We start from the raw sequence: 25,944 nt of genomic DNA, 5'->3' as shown, positions 1-25,944 counted from the left end.
ACTGAAACCTGCTCAAATCTCTTTGGGGATGTCAAAACAAGTCTGAAAAGACACAGCAAGACAGTTCACTGACTGACACAAAAGGTGTTATCTTTACTTTGGTACTTGTAAGAGCTGAGTAGCACTTAAAAATCATTAAAGGAGAACCAAGTTCATTTTCTTGTGGCCAGCAAAATAGACATTTCAGAGGCAACTTCACAGAAACGAATTATTTATTTGAAAGTTTTGTTTCCAGATTATCAGTGGTAATTCTGAATGAACACCTAGTGCTAGTGCATTTGGACAGGAATGTGGGAGCCCAATAGTGGAGATTTTAAAACAGTTCTGGTCTGCTTCAGTAGTGGTTTAACAACACTTAAAACCAGCTCATATTGAAGCTAAATGTTTCTTTACAAATCGTACACTTGACAATTAATTTTAATGACTGTTAATTACTAATGCTGGCTGGAAATCCATTTATAGCCTCCGACGCTCAGCTCTCCCTCTTGTCTTTCTACAGTTTCTCTCACACTTCCAACCTTTATAAAACGTCCAAGGCAAAATCAACATATTTTTTTAAATGCATGAGAGAAAAGCAGAAAACAACCAATTATCAAATGCAGTAATTATAAACAATTACAAGCTGACCCTGAGTCAGAGCCCCTCAAACCCTTTTTGCTATGTGATGTTCTCAGATAATCCTCCTCTTCCAGCTGAACCCTGAAACACCTAACATAGTCCATGCTAGCCAGGCCACTCACCAGCAAAATTACCTGAGCCACAGAAATGACCATGAATAGCTGAGCTGCCTCCTCTCTTTTGTATTTAAAGTTGCTACAGCTTAATTTGTGAACTGCCTTTTTAAAAATGGTGTTATTCCACCATGGGGGACAGTTGCAAGCATCTTCTCACACTCTTGTCCGTATACAGCATTTTTCACAGTTGCTCAAACGCTCACCTATTTTTATGTGCTCCACAAGCTTTCCAGGCCAGCAGTGTGGGTAGATGCAGTTTTCAAGAAACATCACCCTAGCAATTTAAAGCCTTGTAGCTGATATGACTGAGGCTTTTTTGGATGTCTTTTAGTGCTGTTGGAGTGGGCTAATGTTGTGGTAGCATGAGTCTGGTCAGCTGTAATCAGGTGGTTAGCAACGCTGGTGCCAAGAGCCAACCAGCCAACCCAGATTTTGTAAAAGACGTTGGCATCAGATGATTCTGCAATATAGTCACTGAACGGCCGTACGTCAACATGCTGAGGTTTCTCCTTTTTTAATTTTGTGGCAGATGGTGGATATTTCAGCCAAGAACTGTGGTAAGCCAGAGGCCCTGCCTATTGCTATCAAACTGAATGTTGGCTATTCTAAATGGAAACGTTTTTGATTAAGGGCGGGATTTGGCTTCTGTTTTCATGGACTGACACATTAGACTTACAGTATATAAGACAAATTACATGCAAGCATCTTCAAATACACTGTACTTTCAACCTTCACGCACCTTAGCACTGTCTCAAAATATAGTGCAAGAATTATTCCACACGTCCACATATCTGTTATTAACTACAAATGTATATGTGTGCAAACAAGTGGCTTTCCCTCTCTTTTAAAATGAAATGGCTCTGTGCTTTTACTGAACAGTAGTGCCAGGCTAATTACAAGTGAGAGAAAAAAGGTTACCAACCCTTTTAGAAAAACGGTCATTTAAGATGTATATCTAACAAGTGGCAACCTTGAAATCTCACTTTTACTGAAAAGAACCTTAGAAAACCCTTCCTGACTATACCACTGGAGGAAAGTTTTAATAAAAACTAATTAAACTACAAAAATCCCAAGCGGTTAACTGATTTTAGGGGCTAAATTTCTGGCAATTCTAATTATCCTCTGGTGGCTTCACTTAGTGTTTCACAACCATGACAGATGACAATGAAAAACTGCAGTTAAATTCATCCTCCCTGACACCATGCTAAGCACTAGCTTCTCCCTTTCCAAGTAAAATCAATACTATGTTTGAGTAAACACGTTTACAGCTTTATTAGGATGTCTCGCTTGTTCTGTAACAGCTACTTGAAGCTGTGGTAACAAATCGACTCAACTCAGTTAAACCTAGAGAGCTGAGTAAGAGGCTCATCGATAAGGCTGTTATAAAAATAAACTGCAGGAGATCAGAAAGATGGAACAAACAGACTGGTAAATGTCAATATTTTTACTTCCAGAGAATGACAAAACCATGAGATCACGAATAAAATGTTTCAGAAGTCTATATTTACTTTATTTATAAAATGGTCACATGCTAAATGCTTTTTACTGTCTATGTACACTCCCTTACACAAAATTCTTACTTTCTAATCACCAAGATGAATAATCAACCAAGTATGTTTTCAAGAAAAGCGGTTAGTATTGGTATTGCTGTCCTTAACCCTCTTTTCTTTATAAGTACTGACACATTTTGAATGCGTTGAATTTCTGTAAGGATCACACAGATGGGTATACATTTTCCTTAGTCTGAGGTTATACAGTCATTTATGGCCAAATGCAAATAATACAAGTTTGCATTTACTAGACAACTATGAATAAATGAAGGAATGTTTTCAGTTTGGCAGTCTTTTCCTGGAATGGAGAGGAGGTGCTGAATACACAAAGCAAAAAAGAGTTCAGACCCTAATGCTTTAAACAATTACATGTGGAAAATGTTAATGTAAGATTCCTGCAAAAATGTGACAATAAAAAAGCTGAAATAAAACTCCACTACATTCCCTGTTATTCCATTAGCAATCCGTTACTCAAGGCCGAATAATATCATTGCATTGCATGTATGATTACCAGTGCTTGGACCTACTGAATAAGGTGTCATCATTCTTCCCAAGGTCTGCATAGATGCTTAGGCCCACCAGAGATTCTCTCTAAGGAAAATTAGCAGTCTTGTTTCTTTGATGCCTTTGTGCAAGTAGGAACGGTGGTTGTAACTCTGTCGTGATGTGGTCCTGAAGGCTGTGTAATGGATGGAGAAAACTTAGATCCTGATTTGAAGCCTACCGAGATTGATGGAGTTTTCCCATCGCTGGCCTGTGCCTTGACTGACTACTGGCCACCGGTTGAGGAGGAACAGCTCAAATCTGGACGAGAGGCTCAAGTGTTTTATACTGTGACACCCTCCACATTAGTCATCCTCGGTGGACTCTATATCACCTCTGTTAAACTCCCCAGCGCACCTTATTGTCCAAGAAAATAATAATTTCAGTCTACAATATGCTCCAAGAAAGATGTGATGGAGGAAACTGATAAAAAAAGCTATAACTCCTGATGGTTTTGTCCTATTTTTAGTTTTTAAGTCCACGTGATGAACTTTGGGAAATTGCCTTTTGGATCAGAATCTGGTGGCTTTGGGCTCGTCTCCAACAGCCAGGATCAGGGGAAAACATTTGATTAAAAAAAAAAAAAGACAAAAACCACAACAAACCAACCCTCCAGGCTTACAAGGGATATTCAAGGCACTATATGCCAAACCAAATACAGATATTTTCATTGGAAGCATCTTCTCTAACTGTCTGAAAAAACTACTTTCCAGGCTGATATTTCTCTTTGTTTTTCCTAAAAACATTTCCTAGGAAGTTTCCTAGAAGTGTTCTTCAAAAGCTAAAATTCTCCTTAGCTATTTTTGAGACAGCAGAAAGAAATAAGCTTTCTTTTATTAGTACCTGAGGAAATTTTCTGAGCCTCAAAACAGATCTGTTATATTGACATTAAATGATGCAGATTACTACACCTACTGCTGGGGATAAGAAGAACAGAATTTCGCTAATTTAATGTAGAAATAATGAAGTTCTAAGCATAAAAACCAGAATGCTATATACTATCTTCTATTCAGTTTTTAACATATATTCAAGTACAAAAAGGGCTACGTAAACATAACTTCATAGTTGAGATTCACATGCACAAAAACGAGGAGATTTGAAGTTGTGCTTGCAGAGCGACCATCTCTCAGTAAGGTTTTATTTGCAGGTATGCTTCCCCACAATCAAGCCAGCAGTACGTAAAGACAAACAAAAAGCAACACCCAGCGCAGTGGGAATACGGTAGCTAGACAGCCTATGAACCTCTTGGCTTCTGTGGGCTGAAATACCCTACCCTAGCATTATATTCATAATGCTTCTACTTGATTACAGTGGCATTTAATACCTTTCGCCTCTTTAAAATATTTGGTACAGTCCTGGATTGATACTAATCATTTACTGATCACCAGTAACAGTAATGTCCCACTAAGGAGAGTCGGAGATCAGTGTGAAACAAACCTACGAGCACTGCTACTATCACTGCTTAAAACTGCGACCATGTTTTTTCTTTTATTTCTTTTTTATCGCAACCTAGCCATCTTCCCACTTCACATATGAGCCCATTTCAATGTGCGGGAAGCGAACAAATGATGGGAGATGTTACCATCCTATTATCAAATAGAGCCAATTGCAAATGAGTGAGGATCTTGCGAGCAAATCCCACAGCTGAGAAATACCTTTATGGTCAGTGTGTCAATCCCCGTAGCACCACACCAAGTCATATTAGACGTGAAATAGATAACATATTTCAATGTGTTTTTATTTTTCATTGTGTGGTGTTGTATCTTCTGTGAATAGAGCATCAGCTTAATCTGACACATCGTTCCTTAGGGGACTATATCCTGCCCTGATTCCCAGGGGAATGTTCTTGATGATCCAATATGACTAGTGCTTCTGTCTCTACTCAGAATACATTAAAATGACACAAAAATATTACCCATAGTCTGCAAGCAAGGTAATAATAACTCATTAAAGTAATTTCTAACCTTCCACATGAACATTTTCTTTATCATTACATGATTTTCTAACACATGACACATTAACATAAACCGAAATGTTATGAGGATAGGGATGGTAGGCATGGCAAAGTATTTTAAACGGTGATGATTTGCTTTGAGGCGTTAAGTCAATTTGTAATTGTCCCATAGCTATTACAGCAAAAATTGGAACTTTATAATTGGTTTTGAAAATCTATTTTTAACACAGTTGGTTTGTTTTTTTAAATGTACGCAACCTATTCAATGTTTATTTCTCACAAAACCTGTCCAAAATGTCAGTGAATTTATGGTGAGCTAAGTAAGGCCTTTTAAAACTCAATTTTGCAAAATATTAATCCTCTTGCTGTGTACTGAGGCTTCCTTAACACTGATGGTGTCACTGACAGTAAAAGAGACACAGCAGCCAGAAGGGTCAGGTCCTGCTTCAGTCTAATTAGAAAATTCTGAGGGTTTTTAATCCCATACACTGATCCTTTTAAATGGATCTCTCTCTTCTACATGTTATTTAAAAAATGATAGCAAGTATACTAATTTTTTGCTGTACATTAATTCTACTATGTATTTTTCTAGATTGCCTTAAAATTGTATAGGTGAAAATGTGAATTACCATATTTAAGTTACTATCTTTTGATTAAAAACACATATGTAATAAAATTAAGATAAACAGTTAGAAATCAAGAGAAGGGTAGCAATTAAAACAAAACAATTAAACCAGATTGGATCACATTTAAATTATACTTGGACAACACTTGCTACCAGTTTTAAGTATAATGCCAGCACAGAAGAGTGTATTAGTTCCAAAGAAATAATTTTGAATGGAAATTGGTAAAAAGTGAAGTAGGGAATTAAAAAGAAAACAGTAATATTCCATGTTTTCCCTGAGTGACATCTATTTTTATGTTTTTGTTTAAGTAGCTGCAATTCAAACTGTGACAGATTTCTAAATTGTGCCAGTACTAATGTTGAAATCACTAACGACTGGCTACACTATTGATCAGAATAATGATGTGCCTCTAGCTGAGACTGAGGAAAATCAACTAGGAACATATAATCTGGTAATTTTCTAGTTTCTCAAAGGTCAGTTACAGAGATAACGTGGCCACCTAATAGCCTAGGTTTAGATGCGATGTTTATCTGCGAGAGTTAAGAATGCCATCAGAGCACACGGGCGGTAAGTCATGGACATGTTGACAAGTTATCCCCTAGCAAGCAAAGATTGATGCCCTGTCTGCAGCTCAGCTATTATACTCATGTATGCTGTTTATAAAACAGGAGTATTAAAGATGGGCAAAACGGGCTGTCAGTCAAAATGCTGATGACATTAAGAAGGTATTTTCATTTCAAAGCTTCAGATCTCATCAGCCATGATCTCAGTAACAACAGGATTGATCAGAGGCAATTAGCCACCCGTGTTCTATAAATGAAGACTAAGAAAGTGCTGATTTCTGTTACAACATTTATCTTTACTTCAAAGCAAAGACAGAACAATTCCAAGTAGTATTTCCTTGTCTCTTCACCCGTAGCAGGTTACATGCACATATATCGTTAGTCAATATCACCAAAAAAATACTCCCCACTCCCAGCTGGCAAACAAAATTGCATCTCAGAGCTCCGGCATTCTCAGAAGGCAGTACTTCACAGCAGTGATATTTTATCCAGTGTGTTTCCCTCAATCAAATGTGACTAAAAAATGATGGCAACTTCCCAAGGTATCTTAAACAAGTATAAAAACCCAATATGAATTAAAGAAAACTGTAAGTGGATTAAGTAGCTTCTGATATCACAATCCTGCTGTTCAGTAAAGAACTGTTCCTAGTTCCTTGAATTTTTATTTCAACAACTCTAGAATGTTTTGGGGGTGGTGAGTACTGGAGGGAGGGCAGCTCTTACAACACGGATTCATACAGAGATGAAAATACAACAAATAAGAGCAATACTTAATTCCTCTGCAAGGTTTTTAGTGAAAACAGATTCTTCGACAATCTTAAAAAGCCTTACAAATCCGTTAAGGAACTTTTTTCTTTTTTTAGTTATAGTCACAAGCTCACTCATAATTTAGTATCCTGACAAACGTATCAATTTAGCTGTCTCTGCCGAAGGCATTATCAGACCTTTTGGGCATGTTTAGCTCTCCTGGTATGGCCATACAGGAACTATCCATAAGCACTTATTTCATTTCTCACATGTGCACATGCCTCCACCCACACAATTCCTTCACATGAAATAGATAAGGCACTTATTAAACAAAGTCATGAATATGGTCTGTCCCTGCCCTATATCAGATTTATTGTGAGAAGATGGAATTCCCATTGTATAAGCTTCATTTTTTCAGTTCAGTCAGTTTCTACTCTTTAGCTACCAAAACTGCCCTCTGAAGATGACTGAGGCCGGATTTTCGGAAGAGCAGGAAATGGCACATGGGAACCTAATTCCTGTAGGATTAGAACTCGCAGGACCACAGCACAATTAAAGTTGGAAGGGATTTCTGAAGGTCCCTTGCTCCAGCCCCTGGCTTAAAATAGGGCCAACTCAGGTCATGTTAAATCACACCTTGATGATTTTTTATTTTAAAGATTCTCGGATTCCTTCTATAAATGACGGGTTCTGTGAATCAACAGCACAAAAATGACGGTACTGGATTAAATTCTGTTTCCATTTTTATCAATAGCATATTTGTTTAAATCCACCGCTTCAATCAAGGTATTCCAAATTTATAGTAGTGTGTTTGGAAAATGGAACCAGACCTTTTTTAAAAAACAGTTTCTGAGTCGAACTTGTAATAGTGGAGGAGTAATGATGACCTATGGTCTGTGCCCTATGGGTTCTTTGTAAACCTATATTTACATTTCTTGTGCTGTGTTTTTATAAACATACATATATGTACATGTATAATATATTCAAATAAAGTTCCACATTAAGGATAATATTTTAACATTTTGATAATGTAGAAGTATACCAAATACTACTTAATTCTGAAATCAAAGCTGGATGTCACTCTGCAGAAAATCATTTGCATTTACCTCCTGAAAAGAAGCTAAAATTTGAACAATGTGATGACCTTCAGGCAAACTCTTAGGAGTCAAAGGTCTTTATTTAATTTGTAGTGTCATTTAGATTAAGATGTAAAATAATGTTTAGAATTAACTTCTATATTAAAGATGAGTGAATGGCCTTATTGAGCCAGTTTGGATAAGGATGCCATGAGGCACACTCACACAAGGACACATATGAAAGATGACAATTGCTCTTTTGTTGCTGTCCCTATCTTCTATCAGAATAGTTCTCTGATAGCTGAGACAGTAGCTGGCCATCTCATAAGATTCACGCTAGGTTTCACGAGAGAAAGAGAGAGAGAGAAAACTGCTTATTCTGTAAGCGTGTGCGCCAAAAAATTCTGAATGTAGCTTTCAAACTACAGCTAGCAACTTTATGAGATTCCTTGGTACATGAAAGCTGCCAATGGGATTTTTAAATTGACAGGTGGTTTGAGCCACTGACCTCAACTTTGACACTGACAGAGGCAAATTGCTATCAGCTCGTATCTGGCACTGTACAATGCTTAATGAAGAGCTCCTTCTATCTTGGGATTTATTTTCCTTGAGAAAGGTATAACATCTTTATGGCATGGTGTTAAGTAATATACACTTGCTGTGATCATTCTGTCACTGCTTCCTCATGCTACTTTAAAATGATTTGTGGTTACATTTCATACTCTAGTACTTTTCATGCAGTATATGACTAAATCATAGCAGATTACTAAGTCAATATATTTATATTGACAGATCCTGAACAAACATTGATTTCACACCTTCTCTTACTCATTTATTATGAACTCTCTACCTAGTTCCACTGAGTAGACAGATTCTAGGGGAGAGATTTTGCAGGGAACAATGGCAGTAACTATCAGAAAAGATGCTTATTGTTTTCATTAGTTACGATGGCAATGACAAAGCAGAGTCCAAACAGAAGGCAGACCTACTCTAGCTAAAAAGGGCAGGATGGCATAAAAAAAAGCACAAGAAGGTGAAATTGTCTATATTTCAAACTGTTTATTGCCATTAAATACACTTTGATTATCATTATTGCAAAGGTTCAAACTGGGGCTGACTAGTAATAAATAAATGTTAATTTAACGAGTAATAGAATGTTCCCCAAACTCTACAAATGAAGGCTGTAATTCCACTAAGAGGGCTCTTGTGACATAAGTCATGTCAGCAAAACTCAAGTGATTTGTCAATGTCATCAGAACCCGGAGGTGGAATTGCAACTTTAATTTATGGGTGTTTCAGGGATTTATAACCCAAAATCTGTGGTACCCCAGAAATCCACAAAAGGTTCTGAGATGCTACAAAGTAAATCCTTATTGCTTAAACTTCTAAAAGGTAGCACTGTTGCTGGAAAGCAATAAAAGCAGAACTCTGTTAGTATTGTTTAGAGAAGTGTTTTTAGCATAAAGATACCTGCAGCAGTTTTAAAACCCAGTTTCTCACTCATGCATTGCACCAGCCTGACTGGCAGATGACTTGATGCCTGCAGTAAGAGGCAAGAAATTCAGAGATATTCCTGGTGCCAACTTAATAAAAACACATTTCAACTGAAGAATGCAGTTTCTTTCTTGTTGCTAGCTGTTGGAGTGAGCTAGTTTTCCTTGGAGGCCAGCGGCTTCGTGTTCAGAAACACTGAACTCATGAATCAACTCGCAGAGTTACAACTGCCCAGAAACTTTGTGTCTTAAAACTTTTTCATGACTTTAAGGTTTCAAAACCTTCACTAGTTAGACAGGTTCTAGGAAAAAAAGAAAAAACAACAAAAAACCCCCATCAGAGTTCTTATTTTCCACTTTCACACAGAGAAACACATGAGGAGTGATCTGCCAAGTTGGCAAAATTATCGAGAAGGAATTTCCTTACAATCTGTGAGTTATACCTCTGGAAGAGAGTGCCTCTGTGAAAGACCTTTCAAAATATGATAACGTCTAACAAACCTGACCTCCTAATACAAAATAAATCCTGCTTGATGGGGGTAGCTCTCATTATATCCCACATTCCCTTCTCAGCCAAGACTTTTGCTCCAACAAAACCACTGTTCAGTCACGTTAATATACCAGTCCCAGGGAAGCACAGGAAGCTTTGCCATGGGACTCTTGTTGTCTGCTGTTTGAATAAAGGAACTACATTTGCACAAGAGTGTATTGTAATGCCGAGTGAATTTTTGAGTTAAGGGATGTATTTTGAAACATTTTCCTACAAGGACAATAAAATCAAAATATTATATGTACCGTTGCCTAGGTAGTAACAACTTGACGAAACTCAATCAATGAAAGCAGCTAGAAGAACACTGATGAGAAGATAACCTTCCCATTATAAAAAAGTCTGTCAGGACAATAACACTGCATCTGGCTCAATACTAGAGTCAACAGCAGATAACGTATGTTGAGCAGTATTACCAACATTACTGGGTAGGGCTTTCGGGTAAGGAGACAATAAAGAACTTTTCCTGTTGCAAATATGTACTTTGAAAACACATGAAAAGTGTGATATAGATAAAATACAGACATTTCCCCCAAATGAAACACAGACCAAATCAAAGCCTATCCAGTCCAGTATCCTATTTCCTACATATGGGAAGGAAAATGAAATGACTCCATGAAGGAGACCACAGTATATATGACTAGAATCAGCTGTGTATCTAGACTGTTACGACTCCCAAATCTCGCATCTGGACCAAATGCAGGAAAATCTATTCTCTGAGGAGAATAAATGACCAATTTGTTATTTATGGAGTGACAGAGGAAAACTAAGATATCTCAGAACCTAATGGAAGAATTATGGATATTCTAAAGCTCATGTTGCTTTGTGAGTCAGCAGAGACAAACACGGCGCAACAAGAACCTGAGCTCACAGACCGACACCCAGGTAAGTGCCCGACCACAATGAGATTTCACAGAGATTTACAACTGCTGAGCCAACTTCCATTACAGAGGGAAAACGAGCTGTGGTCCTTTCCTTCTCTGGCATTGGAGAACTGTCCACTGCCATGCTGCCACCAGACTGCATTGCACTTGTGCTCCGTACAAAAAGCATCTGATGCCTCAGTGCTATTCGTGGGGGAACTAAGGAAAATACTATATGTCCATAAACAGTGACAAAGGACTTTTCTTAAGATTACCGCAAATACACTTAAGTTTGCCATATCCAGACACGTTATCTCAACAGACTTAGAATGACAAAGGGGAACTTGTCTTTTGGAAGACCTATTTTCTTTTCTTCCTTCCCAATGGAGTTTAGCATTTTCCACATCATTTTCCCCCTTGGAGAAAGGAACCTCACAACTGATCCAAGACCAGCCTGGCAGGATGTGCCTGAACTCCTTATACTGCTAGTGGAAGGCAGCAGCTTGGAATAGAGTCTGATGTGGTTTATATCAGCCTGTCCATTCGAGATGTTCTGAATAATCACTAAAGTCTATGTTTTAGCCCTTCTACAGAAAAACAGCAGCTGTGGCGGTACCACGGAAAAGGATATAATTTAAAGAGGAAGGGTTATGAGTGACCAGGCACTTCTTAAAGCCTGATTATTTAGTTGCAGTACTCTTCCAGCAGCTAAACTAGGAAAGAACAAAGGCATTATTATTTAAAAAAAAAAAAAAAGAAAAAAAAAAGAAAAAAAAAGAAAAAAAAGAAAAAAAAAAAAGTCCTGATTTCAAAATGCCTAAAATCTGAAGAATGGAGAATAAGCGCAACCTGAGATAAACATGGCTGTCCCGGTTTTGGCTAAGATAGAATTAATTTTCTTTCTAGTAACTGGTATCGTGCTGTGTTTTGGACTTAGTATGAGAAGAATGCTGATAACACATTGATGTTTTAGTTGTTGCTAAGCAGTGATGGACTTTTCAGCTTCTCATACCGGTTTGCCAATGAGAGGCTGAGCGGAGACACAGCCAGGACAGCTGACCCCAACTGACCAAAGGGATATTCCATGCCATTTGATGTCATGCTCAGTATATAAGCTGGAAGAAGAAGGAGGAAGGGGAGGACACTTGGAGTGATGGCGTTTGACTTCCCAAGCAGCCGTTACTTTCCTGAAGATGGCTGAACACCTGTCTCCCAATAGGAAGCAGTGAATGAACTCCTTGTTTTTCTTTGCTCATGTTTGAAGCTTTTGCTTTACATATTAAAATGCTCCATCTCGACCCATGAGTTTTCTCACTTTCACCCTTCCCATTCTCTCCCCCATCCCACTGGGGACGAGTGAGTGAGGGGCTGTGTGGGGCTTAGTTGCCACCTGGGGTTAAACCACGACAATGGCAGACACATAAAAAGGTGCTTCCGGCTGAGGCAAAGCTTGGTTGACGTCTACCATACTGCCTGCCTGGGCCATACCCAGTATTATTTTATTTTCAGGATCTGAAAACAAAATAAGCAAGATATTTTCTCTTTTTTCTCCACCACAAAACCAGCAGCTTCCTGGCACAGCTGATACACAGAGCACATGTAGGCAAGGACAAACACTTGAAGATAGTCACTGTTACTTACTGGTTCAAATTTAGTCTTGTTTGTGATTTAGAAACAACAGAAAGTGACAAGCGCTCACTAAAAGGTGTATGATAATATGACCTAACGTGTTTCCCTCTATTTCTGTCCTTTTTGATTCACAAAAGCACCAAAGCAATGAGTAATAACATTCCTATTTTCAGCCAGATTTAAGCATATACTACAAATGTATCATTGTTTTAAGTGATGTATCGAATAAGGATGGATTACTCACATGCTTAAGATTAACCTTATGTTGAATACTTTCTTGAAGCAAGACACAATTCTGAAGCTTTAATTTGGTAACACACTGCTTGTTATGCCCTTCATAGCTACAAGACTGAGCCCTGCAATTCTATTTATAAAGTCTCTGTGGTAATGTTTCCAGTAAATTAGTGACTAATGGAGCTCCTTACAGCTACTACGTACTGGATATTAGAGCCTTCAGGATGCAATAACGCATCACAGAACTACATGTACGAAGGTTACAATGAATGACAGAACTTTTGGATTAGATTGGTTTTTGGCTTATATAGAGTAATTTTTTAAAACAGGCACAGACATAACATCCTCTTTTTTCCTTAGAGCTTGTGCCAAAAAAAATAGTAAGTTTGCAAATGGATATCAAGCAATGCCAGATATTTTCTGGGTTTAACAAATTAACCCTTTGTGTTCTTTTCTGATGTCCAAATAATTGTATTGGAAGCAGATGTTCTACCAAAATTGACATGATCAGAAGACATTATGCTCACTTATTAACATACTGTTTAATATTCACTACAACCTGTTTTAAAGAACAACAATGTGTTAACATTTAAGCCAGGAGGGATTTCTGTACACTATATAGTACTTGATGCAGCTTGTTTATGCAACAGTCTGACAGATACAATTAATCTCATGAAAACAACCAGAGTATGGCATAATGGCACATTATTTTTAAAGTAATAGAACACACTTTCCATTTGAAAAGAAGAACTTAATTAAATCATATAACTTCAGGATGCAGAGAAAAGCTCTAAAAGAATGAAGCTCATTCTGAAGGACAGTTGAAAGGAAAAATGGTAGATTTTATACAGAGAGAATAATAGGATAATCTCCAAACAAGAGAAAGAAGTAAGAAATACCTCCAACAAATGCATCTCCAGCTCCATTGGTATCCACAATTTCACTCTGATCACTCACCAACACAGGGAAAGTAGTCACTTCATTTTCTATAGTGGAAGGGGAGAATAAAACATGAGTTACCTGGACATATGACTTTGAAACACACAACAAACAGTGAAAATCAAAACAATTAAAAACCGGAGCTCTGACCTTTAACACGGTAATCTGGATAAAAATAGATTTGTTTCATAATTATGTCTGCATTTACTGCATAGGGATATTGGAACACATTTGATCAAGCTATTTGTTGTGGACATTTCCATTAATTACTTCCAGCCTCATTTGTTTTCTTTTTCTTCTAATATTGAGGGCAAGAGAAAAAAAGTAAATCATGAGGAACATAAAAACACTTGGGCATATGGTCGAGACTAAGAAAATCCATCCTGCCAAAACCAGTGCTTCCTATTAGTTGCAGAAAGGTGATGTAGTCTCCAGAACGGCCGGTCCAAACCTCCAGAGGTTCAACAGAAACTGCTGCATTGTAAAAACCAAAACGCATGTGAACTAACAAAAACAAAGCTGTGAAATAAAAAGCAAGAACTAGTGTTAAACAAAGTGCTCTCAAATTACATCTTTTAAAAAAACCACATATATGTAATAAGCCTTGCAGCTTACCATCTGACTAGATTTGGTTTCAAGACTTCAATGACTTCACCCTCTTCCTTAGTATTTTTTTTTTTTAAAATATTTCCTTCTCTGCAGCTCCCTGCCCTCTACTGGCACTTGTTAAACCTATTGCAATAGGTGGATACTCAGCATCTTCACCTCCAATTCACTGCCACACCACAGTTCAACATAATTACACCACTTAGGTATGATAGCTTTAGAGTTCTAGGGTTATAAATTTAATATATGCCACTAATTAATCAGCTATGGCTTTCCAGGTGGTAATGTCATAATGACGTGATAAAAATATAATTACCACCTTGTCACAATACCTTGTTAAAGTGTAAATTACCTCTGTAACAGAGCCAATGGAAGTTCTGCCTCTGGTAGTCAGTATGCATTAAACTGTCTCAGAGCAAACAGATTGTCCTTTGGCAGACAGCAGGAATTAAAAAAGGGGAGGGGGAAGAAAAGCCTGTCAATCAGTGAAAATGAAAACCATCAGAGCTGTTTTCTTTTCATTTTTGGTAAAAATAGAAATAAAACGGGAAAAAGACCCTCTAGTAGCTGAAAGCTGGAGCTGAGTCATTTCTTTACTGTCCAGCAACAGATCAGATCATAAAAATCACTCTTACACTGGTGCGCACAGTAGCAAACAAGGAAACCTCGTTTGGGAGGCATATAAAGAATTCACAGTCTCAAATCAGGCAAGTCTGTGTATGCTGCAGAGGTACCAGAAGGATCCTGGTTTCTGTGAAATGCAGTGTATCAGCTCTACTGCTCTTCACCATCTGCTCCTAAGTGAACCAGGCAGATATAATGATGCTGCCTCCAGAGGGAACTGTTGGCTGGCCCACCAGGAGGGGAGGGGAGGGGAGCATTAGCGACAACCATCCATGAGAGGCAAAGGAAAAAGGGTAATGAAAAACATAAGATGAATATTCCAATTAAAAACCAGGTTTCAGTCAGTTCTCAGTGCATCCTGCTCTCCATCCTGTTAAGAAAGCTATTTGGATACACGCTTCAATGCTGTGTTGTGCTCTTAAGATAGTCTTCAAGAGCAATGCTTTTTCATAATTTTAACAGGATTCATTTGAATTGGAAATCACGAAAGAGAGGTCTTACATTAAACTCTGCCAGACGAGCAGAGTGTATTCATCCATTTCATAAGAAGGTATATACAATTTGCTCTGGATAATACTAAAACAATGAACAAAGTGATAACTCTGTTGAAGACACATTGTAATAAACTAACCTGCTTCCTTCCCAAGTGTGCATGGGCACACACAGATGTTCTACATTAAATACAGAGTAGACACTTGCGTATGCACACAAATGTAAGTGTTTGGGCATAGACATTGTATTTTGAATGCTGTAAATGGGGCTTGGCATCAAGTAAGACTCTGTTCAAGCAAACAAACACAAATGAAGGTTCTCACCATCATCTTTCTCCTTTCTTTGCCTCGATTCCTTCCCTCAGCTCCCTCTAGTACTTGCAGGTAAGTATTGCACTATGAGCTCTTATTCTATTCTTTCTGCATTAGATGTAATTGTAAGTAACTGAATTAGTCTAAAGCACAAACACATAAAGGAATTTGGCTGGTAGGAGAACAATCCTTTTTTCTCTGATCACAGTTTTTCCATCTCTACCTGGGTCATACTTTCTGTTCCTATAATTTTATGCGTTTTCAAGGGGAGCAATAACCTCATATTTTGAAGTACTGAGGTTTCAGGAGTCGGCATGACTTTGGAGCACATACTACATTATAAAGATATTACCATCTGCACACATCCAATAGGGAAATTATCTATCTTTAACCTTAGGAGAACTTCTACTAGCATAGTAAAATCAACTAAACTGTAGTTAACAATAATATTGAGGTGGTTTTCTTCTTTCCTTCACAATAAATGAAGTCAGAATTAAAGCTGCCATTAAATTACCTTGCTATGTCTGTGTAATAAAAATAGCTAACATCTCTTACTGAGCTCTGTTTTGTACCAGCTAGGCACAACAGGGTGAATTAAGATGAAGCAGAAGTCTCCATTCTGAATATCCTTGCTTTTGTGACTTTGATGTTGCTTTAACTTAATTTTTGTGTGTGATCTATTATGTTATAGAACTTCCAAATCCATCATAGCGAACACAGAGACACCTTGGCTAAGTGCACTGGTCATCCGTGGCCTTGCTTTTCAAAGTCAGTTCTGATTTCATTTATCATTCTGAGAGCTTATGAAATAAAGAATAATTACATAAGTGTTTTGAAGTCTAAGTGCTGCTCCTCTGGGCATGAAATCCAGTGTTCTATTTTTAAGCAACAAATATTTTCTACAGTAAACACCCTGGGAAACAACACATTCCACTTGGATATGATTTCCTGGAAGCCTAGAATTGTGAGTGTAAATTGCAACAAAGTGTCTATAATTAGGGAAGTTTTAGTAATGAGCATTAATGAAATGTAAAATTTTGGGACTGTGCTTCAGCTGTCTCAATGATTTTACATTGGGAGGACCTCAACTGTTTTAGAGTGATATAGAAATAATCAAAATCAAACATTAATGTGGTGATTTCATAGGCTGAAGACACGTTCACAGATAAATCAGAAGGAATCAGCTCATTGGTAAATTTAGTTATTGTTAATTTGTTGCAGTATGTACATAAAGATGTGAAATTATCTTTATTTTCCTTAGGCAAAAACATGCGCTAGCATATCTAGCTCAAGATATTTTTGTATGTAAGACAATCTGGAGAGATAATAATTGGAGAGCAATATTAACTGAAAAAACAGTACTCTTTTTATTCTAGTACATTTAAGCTCTCCAATGAACACAAGACTATTTCGTGATGTTAACGGAAACAATCGAACTCTGATGATAGCTGCAAATACTACAGGTCTGTCTTTAAACCAAATTAGAATCACAGACTACACGTCTACTCTTAGTACAGTAATAAACACCAGCAAGCAATCATTACATCCAATTAGGCTGAGTACTTTCCTTAACTGGGTCATTTACCAGTCTCTCTTGCTCTTAAACGTAGATTAAATGTGTAAACTTACATTTAATTACCTGTAACAGAACTCTTATGGGCAACATGTTAGAGTGTCCTTAATTTTGTATTAAAATAAAATAAAAGGAAGAAGGGAGCCCTAAAATATATACAAAACCATCTAGCTATTTCCTCAAATAAGCTTTGATCCGTGGGCTGGTAGTGGTAGTACAGATGCTTACAAGATGGAGACACATTCATGTTTCTTTAGTGAGCTTTAACTTGTAAAAAACGAACAACTGTGAAACAGAATTCTGTCCGATCTCCTCCCCACCTCCACCCTCTGTAAAGAAAACTTTAGATCAGGGGCCAAAAACAGATAAAAAGAAAGAGAGGAAAAAAAAAAAAAGACAGGAAGAACTGAACAGAATATAGAAACCTGAACTCAAAACCTATAAATGTCTCGGGGCAGCTATAAGGTAGGAATTAATGAGAAAAATATTTGCACAAGCCCATGTCATTCAGGATGGTTCTGAGCTCTTAGCTCTCTCTAGAAGGTACAACCCAGAAGCCTACAGACTCTAGGTCTCTGCACCTTCTTCAGCACATTAAAACATATTTTAAAATCATTAGTATAACAACATTTTCTCCTGGGTTTTCTACAGTAAAAATACTGTTGTTGCTGTGCTTCACACAAAGATACCACACTTGATAATGTAAATCAAATTGATACCGCAACTCTCCCACCATATCAGCGCAGCACTGTCCGAAGTTATAAGGCAAGGTGGGGCAGGGCACTGTGTGCTGAATCCCCGGTTAGAAATCTTTCAGACTTCCAGCGATGCCGTATTTCAAACCTGGCAGTGTTGATTCAACCTGTCATTTCTAAGCAAACAGCACAAGATCCTGCATTTTCAGGCTGGGACTTTCAGATAGCTGTACTGGATGAACACCCCAGGGCCCCTAGCACTTTCTGTGTGCATGTTCGGTTTGCCTGGCTTTGCATGCCAACATCTCCTTTCTCCACCGTCTAGTTCTGTGCGCTGTTTGGCCCAGTGCTGTAGCCATGTAGGGCTTTTCAGAAAAATAAGGAATTTACTTGTGCAAGTCAATGGCGTTAAATAGTATAACAAGTGAGATGCAAGTCAGCCACATGCTTTAGGATCTTTCTAATCAAATATTTTAATAACACACAAAAAATGATACTGTATTCTAATGAACTCAATATGTAGCCAAGAAAACGTATAACTAGTAATATAGAAGTTAAGTCTTTATTGCTATAAAAAAACATCACACCAAACAAGGTATAGAGTAGCTGTAATTTATAATGTGTTTGTGTCTATGGTATGATACAATTAATTAATACAAATACTAATTTATTTACATAATAAAAACCCCAAAGAGTACAGTTAGGCTAAAATTCTCTTTGCAGCTTGCTAAGCAAAAGTCCTTATAGCTGTGTTGGCCAGGATGTAAAGAACTGTCCCTCACAGAGAACTAGTTAATTTTCAGTAGATAAAGAGAAGGAATACGATTCCAAAGACTTTGAATCTTCTGTGGCTTCATTAATGATCCTATAGATATCTGTAGGGGAAATGACAATGTGCAGACCCCATTTTTCTTCTCTCCTAGCAGGTAAAGTTAATCCAAAGAGGTTCAGTGAGACTTGTCTTCCCTTTATAGCTCTCCTCAGACATACACATCACCCCATTACCTGGTCAAGAGCATTTTTATTCAGAAGTAATATTCATAGCATCTAACTAAAGTGTGATTCATAAGATTAGAGTCAATAGAGGAAAGAAGGCTCCTCCAAAGGAACTTGTACACTCATACACATCAGCTATTAGCGATGATGTAAAATTCAGCACTAATTTTGTACTCAGTGTATATCCCCCGAACCTACATATGATTCTGTCTGCACTCCTATTAACTCAACACCACTCCTTTGAAATAGCTCTTGATTTATAGCAGCATGAGATCAGACTCGGAACTGTGTATCTAGTTAACAACAATTGTAAAAAAAAGTAACAGCATCAACTAATGACTCATGAATAGCTTCTACAGGCCCAGATGTGTTTTGTTTACTTTATAGGTGTGGAAGCCACTTAAACATCAGTATTTTCTATGTCATCATTGCCAGCGCCATGAGCTGAAGCTCTGCTTTATTTCTCATAGGAAATAATTATTTGTTTGCACAACTAAACAAAACACTAGGACTGTGTGTAAAAGATAGGGAAACAAGAGGTCAACAGAAAATACTAGCTTTGCTTCAGTTTAGTGCAAATATAACATTATGTATATATATGTATACATATATAGAAAAACTGCCCTTAAGAACACGCCGTTGAATTTTTCTGGCATGTGTCACAATGTTTAAGGTTTAGAATGGCAATGAACTCTGTTGAAAAAGCCTTTCTGAGCACACAAGAGTATTGCCATTTGCCCGCTAGGCACAGATTTCAGAGGGAGCTGAAACTGCGTCCGCTGAACTGCCACAAAACGTGCTCTTCTAACTCGGCGGGGTTGCTGAAGACATAAGGTAGTGTTCAGAGCTAAATCCTTTTCCTGTGATCTCTGTCCGTGCCAGGAAAGGAGTTGAGGACTCCGGAAAGGCAAAGGGTGTGAAGTCATAGGCACCAAAATTACAAAAAGCTCAAAACTTCTGCAGATGTTTCACTGATTCAACGCAATGACTGTCTTGGAATCAGTACTAAGAGCTCAGATCCAAATCAGCCCTGAAAACAGAAGAGATGGGTTACAATAAAGGAAACATGTGAATGGTATGATCCCAGTTTCTGTTGAGAGCATGCTCTACTGTGGTGAGCCTAGCCACACCACCGAAAGCACAGGGTGGCACAAAACCACATCTTGCCTTGGATATTAACAAATATAAGTATCTCCTCCTGAATTGTAAATCCTACAGGTATTGGTTTGGCCACTGTACCTCATATTTGACCCAAGCCAAGTGGCCCCCCAAACTATTACTTTTTGAGCTGTATGTGGGAATTGGAAATACAAACTAATCTATTTCTATCTGTAAATAGGCAGGCTCAAGAACTGAAGACACACACAAATTATGTCACTTGGGATTTCAATGTCTAATGTAAAGAATGTATCATATATGTGTGTCCAAGTTACACCAACACATACGTTCTAGCTCAAACAGAGTCTTCAACCTTCTGAACCTTGGCTGATGGAAACTCTGCAAACATGAAGCATTTTTCAGCTCAGAAAGCAGATCGTGCACTTCACTTACTGTTTGCACCAATACACACGCTAGAAAGAATGCATGTATGTTTGTACTCCACTTCATGGCATTCTACAGACATATTTTAAACCACTGCATAGCTGGACCATTAAAACACTGTCATATGGGAGAATTTTCTAACAAATATTGACCTATAATTAGGTCAAAGCAATTCCTACCCAAAAGCTTATCAAGGCATTGGCTAAAAAAGAGGAGAAAAACACTTTATAATTTGATTTTGAGCAGGACAAAAACTATATTATGCCTCACATTTTTTATACATTAAGCATATTGCCTTAGTGGGGCGAACACACCTGTCAAAACTTGCAAGCTTTCTTAGCTATACCTCAGTTTCAGAGTGGTGAACACAGAAATCACATCATTTAAATAAATGCCATGTTACATGACAGCTTTGTTTATGCTACACGATAATCTGAGAAGCATGGGTTGTCAGTGGAGGCAGAAATGGGCCCAAGGCACTTCTATTTTACTTGAGCATCAGTAAGCCTGAAAAGAGAAGGCGTGAGCATTAGGTCACTACAGAGCAGTTTTGAAGGATCTTTTTCTTTTGGGAGAATTTGTATTTGTTTTCATAAATACAATCAGTCCATCAGAATGAAAGAGACAGACTTCCCTAGAAACATTACTAAAAATAACCTAATGTATATCTATATTTCTTCTTTAAAAAATTAATTAATTGGATACTAGTTGGATATTACGGAGGTAGGTATGCCACAGAAATTCTACAGCATTACCTTTAAAGATTCAAATTACATGTAGATATTTTGATTTCTCATCCTTTGAAATCTGAGCTCAGCTCTAGAACTTCTACAATTATTTTTTTTCTTCTCATGCTGTATTTGTAAATTCTGTGTTGCCTTTAATTAAGGTCCCCCTACACCTCTTGTTTATTTTTGAAGAATGAAACATGCTTGCTAAATGAATTTTCTCAGGCTTTTGCAGGTTTTAAATCTATTAGAAGATGTCACTGCAGTGGAGGCTGAAATTTGTTCTCATCTCAATAGGAAAACATTCTGCTTCTAGAACGCCAGTTAAAAAACAAAGCAACTCCACTGTTTTCAGTGGAATTCTTCAGGTATTATGCCAGTTCAGAAAGAGAATTTGGCCCAAAATGAAGAAGTTTTTTTTTCTCTTATATTAGTTGCAGGTAATTTCTTAGATAGTTTAATACTCCAAACTATGATCTCTGTAGTATGAACTTAATAAGTTTAAAAGTATTACCTAGCCATTGCTATAAGTGGCACAGTCAATCTATGACCTTTTAAAATAATGTCACATACGTTTTAATGTAAATCATGCAACCCTGAATTTGCACAATTATTGACTACATAGTGAATTAAATTAATTTGGATTTGGTTATTATAACAGCAGTTTTGACAACCAGTTTCCGGCAAGAGCTCTTGAACTGTATGTTTTTGTAACAAGCCCTTTAAAGCATGGCAGTAGCACACAGGCACTCCTAAAGGTAACACAACAGGTTTTACAGTGCATGCACTATCATTTAAGGTAAACCTCAATGCAGACAAATTAAAAATTTCCAGCCTCTGTGTCTGCAGAACCTTGTCAAACTCCTACCATTGCCTGTCACTCTCAGTTACTTTTCTTTAAAGTTTTATTTCTGTACTATTAAATTGCTGAATCATTCAGTTTTAAGTTATTTCAACCTAAAAACTAAAACAATACATTGATCTTCTTTTTAGAAGCAATAAAACATTTCGAAATTAATCAAACTTTAGTTGGCACGTATAGTCAAGTCCAACTTGTGATCTTTTAAACCTAATTTGTATTCTCCTATTGTCAATGTGACCAACGAGATTTGTATTAGATGAAAAAAAAAAAGGTTCCTGCTCTGAAGAGTTTCCTATCTGAAAAGCAAGGTGGGTAGACAAGTAAACAGATATGTTTAAATAAAATGTGGACACACTGTTGATACATTAATAATTAAGTTATGAAAAGTTATGAAGAAAGGCAAGAAGCAGATACTGCTTTAAAAACCAGATAGATATACAGGAAAAAAACTCTGGTTAGGCTACAGAGTGAGATCATTGAAACTGGAACTTGAAAATGTGAATTAAAAAAAAAAAAAAGGAAAATGCTTGTTACTTGTTCCTTTTAAAACCATTTCAGTATAAAACATATACTTAATGTTTTTTTAGACATACTGCCTGTTTTTTTTTGCCATCTTCTCCCAGAGCAAATAAACCCAGATTGAAAAAAAAAATAAAGACATTCAATTTAACCTTCTTTAATAAAAAAATTTCCTTTTCTTATGGAAATAAAATTAACTTCTCTAACACTCAACTTGCTAAATTTATACTGTATCAAGTTTTACTAATCTTTGCTGTTTACTGTCTTCTCATTCACCTTCTTTCCCCCCATTCTTCTCTGTTGCCTGTTGATTCCTTCTGATTGCAGAAATGACTAAGGTGTCTACTGGTGACTCGGAGGCTGACTGCAGCCAATGATCCTAGCACAATTTGGATTTTTATGCCAACAAAAACTGTAGAAAGGCTTCATTCTTTTTCCATGTAAATACAAATCTGATCAAATAGCTGCTCCTCCGTGGCAGCGGAGGTGGGAGCAGAGGGCAGCGGGAAGGAACAAAGCTGCTTGGGGAGCAGACCAACGTTTGGAACAGGTTTTTCTGTTGAATGCACTTGTCAAACTTGACCTTTGAGCCTGTACTGTTTCACTCATCCAGTCTCTTATTTTCTTTTTCAGATTTTTTTTCTTAAGTGCCTGTATATTTTGCACGTTCAAGCTGAAACTGGAAGAATGGTGCTTTCCTCCTGTAGCTCTAACCTCTCCTGAGTTGGCCTCCAGTTCTCTGCTAACCAAAACCAGGGAATCTACCGTGCCCCCGGTCTCCAAGGAGAGGAGGGCTGTCACTCCCCACCAATTTCTCTGATGCCAGCACAGTGTGTGCTCCAATCCTAGCAGTTTGCCTTGGCCTTGAGGAACCAAACCTTGTTTCTCATCAATTTCTAACATATTTTAATTTCTGTATTCATTTCTCTAAGCCATTTGAGACCACAGCTTCACATGCTCTCATCTTCTAGACCAGTGCAGTGACTACCCCAGAAGCCAACACAAAATACATATCCCAGTATGAAATCTAACATGCTTTGTGCTTTGTTCCTCCAAACAAATGTTTGGGTTGCACACAGAAAGACCACTTAATAGTTTCTATATTCTACCTTTCACAGTAACTGTCCCTTGATTTTTGAAACGTTTAAGTTGTCTAGTTTAGCAGGAAATGAAAACCCCCAGTCTTTAGGTCTTCCGTATTTGGTTTTAGTCAAATATAAAACCATCAGTACTTACATTCCATGATGTACCAGAGATTAAAAGAAAACTGCACTTTTAGCACTCTACTAACTACAGTGTTTAACTGTTCACAAATCGATTTTCATATTTTTGTAGTAATTTACAGTGTGCAATAGGTAACCTAATCCCCTACAAATGCATAATTTTTGACCGACTTGCTGTTGATAAATAATGCAAGTATTAGGTTATTAAATTTTTTACAATTAAGTGACTGAGAAAGCTGTTTATTGCCTTCCGTTATACCCTCTGTTAATAAGATCGCTGTTGCAGATGTTCATGTATGCTGCATTGATGTTTAATGGTGCATGATGCTCTAGGTGGTTCCCATAACCTTGCTTTGTCTAGTATGAGCTGACTCAATTGATATGATAATAGAGAAAAGAGGTCTGAAACAAGCTGGGCTGTACTGGCACAATTTGCATAACCTTTAAATTTGCCATCATTTGACAGCCAACTGCTCCTAAAAATTCTTATTCACTTGTCAGCCACAACAATATACTGTACAAACAGCATTCTGCAATTGGACAGGTGGGGAGGAAAGAGAGGGCATGCATAGTTTATTGTACTTTTATATGCTATCACAAAATGTACTTATTATCAAATTTATAAAGCCAACAATTTGGAGCAGAGTTCTGCAGTTTCACTTATGATCAACCGCTATTAGCCACAACTCATGGCCCGGCATTTTTTTGGGTTCACAGTACAATACCACAGTGTCGGATTATAATACAAGGGACATAAATATTTGGTTTCATAGTCTCCTCTCTGATTTAGTTTTGACTGCTAATCACTGGGGCAGGCAGAGGAATCAGGATGGATTAGGAGGGCGGTGGGGGGCACAGGGTAGCAGAGTACAGCAAACAAAATGAGCGTAAGCAGACCTCCAGAATTTAAATCTGTTTTCAGACTACTCCATGTATTCTTTTTAAACAAACATTAGTATTATATCATTCAGTGGGTATAGCCAAAACCTAACAATATAAGAACAGCTCATGTTTACTGTATTCACTAAATCTGCTGTCTGTATATACTTTAAGTCAGGTCTGCTTACTTTACTGACTTCATTATTCATAACAAAGAAAACAGCTATGATGAAAGTAAGCCAGAGCCTACTTTCACTCAAATGAGATCAACTACATAAACGTTATTCTCGTGGTATCCAGAGATTTATATCTAAACTGCCACTTTATATTCTGTCATGCTCAGGTGTGTCAGGGCCAGGCCATTGGTATACGAGTAACGTGCACAGCCTATTTTTCAGACGTGACATTTCAACCATTCCCACTTTGCTTTATCTGTAAAACCTACTGGAGAAGTCAGAGAGACAAACTGATCATAAAATCTCACAATTCCACTTGTAGACAATCAACCACTTTTGAGAACTCCAATTACCTTCCGCCTCCCCTCCTTCTCCGTTCCCAGTGTTAACTCTAAATATTTGGTCATCTTACACAAAATGAAACTTAAATTCCCAAAGTCAAGCGAAGCAGGAGCCATTCAACCCTCCCCTTTGTCCACTTTTTCCACTAGCCAGGATCTCTGGTCTGACCCTCCTGAAGCTAAGGATTTGTTTTCCATTCACCCACCTCTTTCCCACAACTTCTATTGCCTGCCAACTGGATGCTACAGCAGAGAAACTTCTAATCAAAGGATCAGTTCCTGCAGTTAACTTTTGTCCAGGGTACATACCCACATTTTACTCTCCTTCCATTCTGTGCAATTATTTTATAGTGACTATTCCAGCAGGTGAAGATTAGAGGCTTGAAACTGTAAGTTCCATCATTTATGGCAAAAGCATGATATGGATAGCTACAATTTAAACTTTTCTACAATGTTCGTACAACTGTAATCACAAGATGGGAAATAAAATCTCTAAATTAAAGATGATAGGCTATCAGAGTCTGTAGGGCAGCTTCTGAGTAGAGATTCTGCTGCTCAAACTCTTCTGTGATGATTTGTTATGAAGTGAACTCCTGCCTAATAAAAAAAAAGGCTAGCACTGCCAAAATAATAGAAAAAAAAATTTCTACAGAAGGTATTCTGCCTAGGTGCCAGTGGTCAAAGAGTCCAGTTCTTTATGCACCTCATTTGTAACAGACAAAGAAGATACCTTAAGGTAAAATGTGTTATCAAATCTTTCAGCATACATAAAGATCACTTTTTGTATAACCTCTAGGTAGACTACAAAAATTGAATCGGAGATTGCAGACAAGGTACAACACACAAAAAGACACATGGATCAGTATAAACCATTAATAT

At 37.6% G+C, this 25,944-nt stretch overlaps 1 protein-coding gene across 3 annotated transcripts in view; it reads right to left on the bottom strand.

The window, feature by feature from the left end:
- ADK (adenosine kinase) overlaps window positions 1-25,944 on the bottom strand; it is a 286,143-nt gene that overhangs the window by 5,575 nt on the left and 254,624 nt on the right. For all 3 annotated transcript variants that reach the window (XM_065639242.1, XM_065639241.1, XM_065639243.1), the window contains exon 10: window positions 13,459-13,545. In XM_065639242.1, the coding sequence (XP_065495314.1) occupies window positions 13,459-13,545 (87 nt within the window). The remainder of the gene's footprint in view (window positions 1-13,458; window positions 13,546-25,944) is intronic.

Source organism: Caloenas nicobarica, chromosome 7 (genome assembly GCF_036013445.1).
Source record: "Caloenas nicobarica isolate bCalNic1 chromosome 7, bCalNic1.hap1, whole genome shotgun sequence".
NCBI classification, from domain to species: domain Eukaryota; kingdom Metazoa; phylum Chordata; class Aves; order Columbiformes; family Columbidae; genus Caloenas; species Caloenas nicobarica.
The sequence above is the reverse complement of the archived record's forward strand: the minus strand, read 5'-3'. Positions and strand labels throughout refer to the sequence as shown.